Source organism: Staurois parvus, unplaced genomic scaffold, assembly GCF_062004578.1.
Source record: "Staurois parvus isolate SC_StPar_1 unplaced genomic scaffold, SC_StPar_1.0 ptg000619l, whole genome shotgun sequence".
Lineage (NCBI taxonomy): Eukaryota > Metazoa > Chordata > Amphibia > Anura > Ranidae > Staurois > Staurois parvus.
In genome coordinates this window covers 2,910,290-2,916,289 of record NW_028318415.1, presented here as the reverse complement: position 1 = coordinate 2,916,289, position 6,000 = coordinate 2,910,290, and the positions used below count along the sequence as shown (strand labels likewise).

At 40.1% G+C, this 6,000-nt stretch overlaps 1 protein-coding gene across 1 annotated transcript in view; it reads right to left on the bottom strand.

Moving 5' to 3' along the window:
• Window positions 1-2,070: 2,070 nt before the first annotated feature.
• The window catches only part of KIF26B (kinesin family member 26B), a 520,923-nt gene continuing 516,993 nt past the window's right edge, over window positions 2,071-6,000 (bottom strand). The window contains exons 14-15 of the mRNA XM_089693284.1: window positions 4,468-4,618; window positions 2,071-2,993 (exon numbers count right to left, since the gene is read on the bottom strand). Of these exons, the coding sequence (XP_089549410.1) occupies window positions 2,845-2,993; window positions 4,468-4,618 (300 nt within the window). The 3' untranslated portion in view covers window positions 2,071-2,844. The remainder of the gene's footprint in view (window positions 2,994-4,467; window positions 4,619-6,000) is intronic.

Below are 6,000 nucleotides of genomic sequence, written 5' to 3'. Positions count from 1 at the left end.
ATCCACAGGAGGTTTGAAATCTGGTCAGTTTATTTGAATTTTTGAACTGATTTTCAGATTCCATTGCTTCCTGGAGATTATTATTATTATACAGGATTTATATAGCGCCAACAGTTTGCTCAGTGCTTTACAATATAAAGGGAGACAATTCAGACAATTCAGCAACAATACAGTTGAATACAAAAGGATTATGAGGGCCCTGCTCCTTGGAGATTACAATCTAAGAGGAAGGGGCTGGTGGAACAAAAGGTAATAACTTTGGGGATGAACTGATAGGAGAAATAGAAAATTCGGTTATCAGCTGAAGGTACAATAGGCTTCCCTGAAGAAAGAGGTTTTCAGAGATCGCCTAACAGGGGCAGAGTAGGCGATAGATAGATTGGGATGGAGAGTTCCAGAGGATGGGGGAGGCTCTGGAGAAGTCCCGGAGATGAGCATGGGAGGAGGAGACAAGGGAGCTAGAGAGCAGGATGTCATGGGAGGAGTGGAGAGATAATCTCTCAGCATCCACTTCCTGTAGGCCCCAGAAGCCTTAACTTCCTTGTTGCATCACAGAAGAGGATGTGCTAGAGTGTGTTCCCTACTCTGGACCACACCTCCCTCATTACAATACTATCTTCCACCCACTTTCTTTTACAGTCTAATTGTACAATCTCCTTCTGAGCTCCCATCAGCTATGTAGTACAAGGGCCTGTCTTAATTTGATACAAATTGAATATATTGTTCAGGTGTGTCCTCCTAATCCACAGTTATGGTAAATCTAAAGGAAGCTGTACAATCAGATTGCATAGTGTATTTCCATTTTTATACAAGTACATAGAAGGGAGTGAATGGAGACACTCAGTTGTCAGGTGCCTTTCACCTCTCCACATAGCGAAAACTCTCATTTCCACATGTGTTTGTTTTGGGTGTTTTGGAGCATTTTCACTCGTCATGCATAGAACAGCCTATTCACCTGAATGTGCTGCCCTATGCACAACAATCACCCCAGGGAAGTTCAGAACTTTTTGCAGTGGAGCATGGCGCATTACTGCAGTTTTTGGTGCATTTGCCACACTTGGGGTGCCTATAACATGTAATGACAACACAAACACAATGTACATTTGCAGCGTGTTTCTGAAACGCATGGCAAAGCATGCATTTTCTGTGCAGTTTTCTATGCGTTTGGAAACACACAGATGTGAACGGAGCCTCATTGTTCTTGTGTAAACAAACCAATTTCACTTTCAGGCTCCATTCACACCTAGAGTAGTAGTTTTTTTGGCTCGTTTTTCCAGTGAAGCGCATAAGGCAGCTCGTTGATTTCAATGGGCTGCCCTACACGTTGCAAAGTAGCTCATGGGACATTTTGGTGTGGTGCGAGTTGCACATTTTTTACTGTGTGTTTTGCTGCATTTGTCACTCATTTTTTCATGTGCCAAAATGTGTGCTTGCTTCTGTGTTTGGTGTGCTGTTAACAATTAATGTTACGGAAAGTGCAATTAGGTAATTTTCGGTGTATAAAGGTGGCCATACACTATACCATCTGATTGTACAATTGCTGTATGATCTCTTTTAGATTACCAAAACTATATAATAGGAGAACACACCATCTATACAATCGCTCTGTATCCAATCAAGCAGGCCCTTGCACTACATCAGGAGTGTCTCGTGGGCCCCAGGGAGTTTAGCATGTGGCCTGAAACCATCTGAGGGAATGTGGGAGTAGCCAAGAAAAAGAGGTCAGTGTAGGATGTGTGTGCTAATGAGGTCAGCTGGTAATCTCCTTTCTATGTCTTACTGGCTTCTCTGTCCTAAATCTACATACCAGCTAATGATGAAGCTTTCTAGGAAATACAGCAAGGGCTAAGGTAAGGCCCTGTTCTCAAAATCAAAGAAAGCTTTTATTTTTTTGTAACTGAGGTACTTTAATGATATATTCTTTTAATTCAAAATCTAACTATGCATATGTATCCTGTTTAATTAAATTAGGCTGTAATCATTATTATCGTGCCTCTGAATTCTATAAGATTTAAATTCTGCAATTAGATACAGTTAATAATAAATGAATAAAGAAAAACAAGCCTGACAAACTTTTCTTTTCTTTAATACTGTATAGAGCTGTGCCCATCATACATTTAATACTGTATACCTAAACATGCATATACAAGCTGTATATCATCCGTAACTGTGACACAAATCTTTACCAGGTATTGACCATGTGAATCCTTTGCATTGAGAGTCCACATGTTTAACAGACAGTTCACGCATAGTCATAAGCTATACTGATCAGAAAACATTGCAACAAACACAAGTACTTAAAACAGCAAGTCAGAGTTAAGATAATACACAATGGGGGGGGACAAGCTGCAAATACACCTAAAAAATGTGTTTTTCAGATTTTTTTTTCTTTTCTGTGACTAGCACCATCTGTACACAAGAAAATATGAACATAAATGTTTGGATATTAAAGATTTAAAAGGCACTTAGTCTCACTGGATTCTTCTCCTTTGTACAGTACTTCTGACGGTTCCTCTTTCTTCATACTCCACTGCTCAGAGGAAAAGTTCAGTTCTTCTACCAGTCCTTATATACAAAATTAACCTTTAAAGTTTCTCAAAGTGCTCTCTTCAATGTTCTACTTGTCCTTAACATTTTTATTTAAAAAACATTTGCGAATGTGCTCAGTTTCACCAAAAACTCTTTTGACCCCTCTTTACACATTCTCCGTCAAATTTCAACATGACATTGTCCACCTGAAGTCTTGTATTCCAAAGTCTTTGGGCATTTTGGAAGGGTGAAAATATTTATGGGACAAGTTTTTTAATTGCATTTATTTTTTATCTTCAGTTCTACTATCCAGTTTTACCGGCGTCTTGAAGTAATATCAAAACAGGTGATCATCATGAGATGAGCCTTGCAGAAGTTGACTCTGTTTTCCAAACGTTCTGTCACACATTCCAGTGCCTCTAAATATTCTATGGAATCCACTTCATAGGTCTGTTCCAAATCAACTGAACAAAAAAAAAGTATGTGTTAAAAAACAACAAATGTGTTTTGATTTGTTTAGTTCTAAAAGGATATTTAATAGAGGACACTTATTATTAGTCAATTTTTGAAACAAAAAACAAAAACACAAGTTTCATACTAGAATGGCTAAGTCCAGAGTGATCAGCAGTCTGAGAATACTTACTCAGAATTGTACAGTGCTGATGTACCCACATGAAGGTATCTACATTTAAGAATACATTTTTAGTCCTCCACATTATTACAGTATATGCCAGTTTGAATGATTAAAAGAGAAGTGTGAACTTGTAACAAAAAAAAAAAAATTACACTCACCTAGGTGGATGCAGCATTGAACCGATGCTGCATTTGTGCTCCACCAGCTCTGCAGTGAGAACTGAGTGATCAAACAATGCTAATCACTCAGTTCTCCCACTCTGTTCTGAACAGAGAGCTGTGATTGACAGTCACGGCTCTCTGCTCTGCCCTCTCTCCACCCCAGTGCTCACTGGAGTGCTGGGCTGTGGAGACGGCAGGAGGGGCTGGCTTAGGCTCTCAGCGGATCACCGGTAGACTGATCCAGGTTCTAGTCCACATTTCTGGGTAGATCTTTCCCCAGCCTGGACTGGGTCTGTGACATCAGCTGACAGCGGGCTTTATCCCACTGTTGGCTGAAAACGGGTAACAGGCGTGCAGAACAAACTAAAAGCTTTAGCTATACTTCTCCTTTAAGGCTAAAAAGATATGTATTTATTTTATCACCAGAGTGACCTAAAGATGTAATGCATCATTTTAAAGTGTATCTATAGGCAAAACTTTTTTACGTTTTATATGAAAAATAAAAGGATTAGAATCCCTGTTTTAATTTACGATCTGTATCACCACTTGGGGGATTCACACTCTCTATTTGTGGTCTGGTGACGATTGCTGGCTAGAGAATAAGTGAGGTAAAAGCTTCCTACTGGTTCTGGTGACAACTGTCTAAGAGGGGAATTTATCTCACCTTTACAGATTTCCTCTTACTTTCTGTTGCATCTTTGGGACAGAAAGTGAAGAAAAATATCTTCAACAGGACACAGACAGCAAAAAAAAATTACAGGGTTTTTTTTTCTTTCCTGACTCTATTCAAAACAAAAAAATAGTTTGGGCTAATGCAAGGTTAATATTTATTACCTAGACTTTACCACTTGTGCCACAGCAAAATATCATACAAAATGTACATGTAAAATTAGGTTTCTGTGTTGAATTATGAGAAATACAGCCTATAGTTATAAATGAGTGGGATTAAGTACTTGGCAGTTCCCTGGGAATCTGGAAGCTTTACCTTTTTTTTTGTTCTTAATTCCTTCAGCTGGAGGCACTATTTGAGCTCCTAATGCCAATCATGTTGTTTTCACGATCTCTATACATATCTATCTATACCGCTAGAGTCATCATTAATGAAACTAAAGAAACAATTGTATAAAAATACAGTGTTCTTACATTCACTGAGCCACTTATTTGGATCCAGCATCAGGTATTGTTTTGTGGTCTCCAATTCCTTCATAAGCCACTCATATTTGGCCTTGACCTCTGCGATTCTCTGTTGGCGGTGTTCTAAGATCTTGAGTTTTGAACTAAATCTTGCAACCGTCTAACAGGAAAAAACAAACATTCTTCTTAAAAATTTAACTTTTGTACTCAACGAAAAATCCTTTTCTTAAAAGTTCATTAGGGAAACAGGATTCAGAAACAACTCAGTTTTACTGCCAACTACAGGAGGATTTGGACACTGGCAAACCAAAAAATGACCAGCCTGGTGTAACTTCTATAATATTGTGGGGATCACCAAGTCAGGAAGGCCCCTGTCCCTTAGGACCTTGACTTTAACAGCCATTGCAATAAGCGACCATAATGCAGGTGCAATTACCACTTTCACCTGGGCCATTGTGAAGATATTAGATTCACTGGAATGCCCTCCATCTTGATCTTATGGAACAGACAAGGAAAGAGTTTCACAGGGGGAAAGGCATAGATCAGATTGTACTGATCCCATGAAACCACCAGAGCATCCACTGCTTCCACCAGAGGACCTCTGCACCTGGAGACAAACTTGTCTAGTTTGATGCTGAATCTGGTGGCCAGGAGGTCCACATTTGGCATCCCCAACCTCTGACACAGGTTCAAAAGCTGTTGGCTGAGGTAGTCTGCCTGTCAATTTTTCAATACCTGAAGTGAAAAAGAAGGACAAGGCTAGAATGTGAAGTTCTGCCCAAGACAGAAACCTTTCTACTTTTCCTGCTGCAACAAGACTCCTTGTTCCTCCCTGATGGCTTATATACACCACTGCTGTGGCATTGTCCAACTGGATTCTGTTAAGAAGACCCTCCTTTTGAGATATTCTGCATAGTAGAGACAACCAAACTCGCTTCCTTGAGGGTCCAAGTCTTCGGCACTGACAAGATGTCTATGACTTATCCCCAGCCTTTCAAGCTGGTGTCCATTGTGATGATCTTCCAAGAGATCAGAAGAAAGAATTTTCCAACTCAACAGCTGGCTTACTGAGCCACCAGGCTATAGACAACTGGTCCTTGGTGTCAGATGAAACAGTTTGTCCAGAGGCTGAACCAATTTCCCATGCACATGCTATACAATCACAAGATGTCGTTTGGGCCTGTAGTGAAACAGGGCAGATGGGAATGCATCAAAAGAGGCTACCACGAACCCCAAGCACAGGGGCTAAAACAGACTGAATGGTAGGTCACTGATATGCTGAAATAAGGGGCATGCAAGTTTGCATTCTTAAATGGCCAGGAAGTCTCCCTGATGAAGGAAGGCTATGACAGACCTTGTGGATTGCAATCAGAATTTTTAGGATCCAAAGAAGACATTCAAGACCTTGAGACATAAGATGGGACAGTTGCCCTTTCTGGTTTTGGAACTATGAATAGGTTGGATTAAACCCATGAAACCTTTCTGAACAGAAACTGCAGCGCTAATCCCTTTCTATAGAAGACCCTCAAGGATCACATGGAC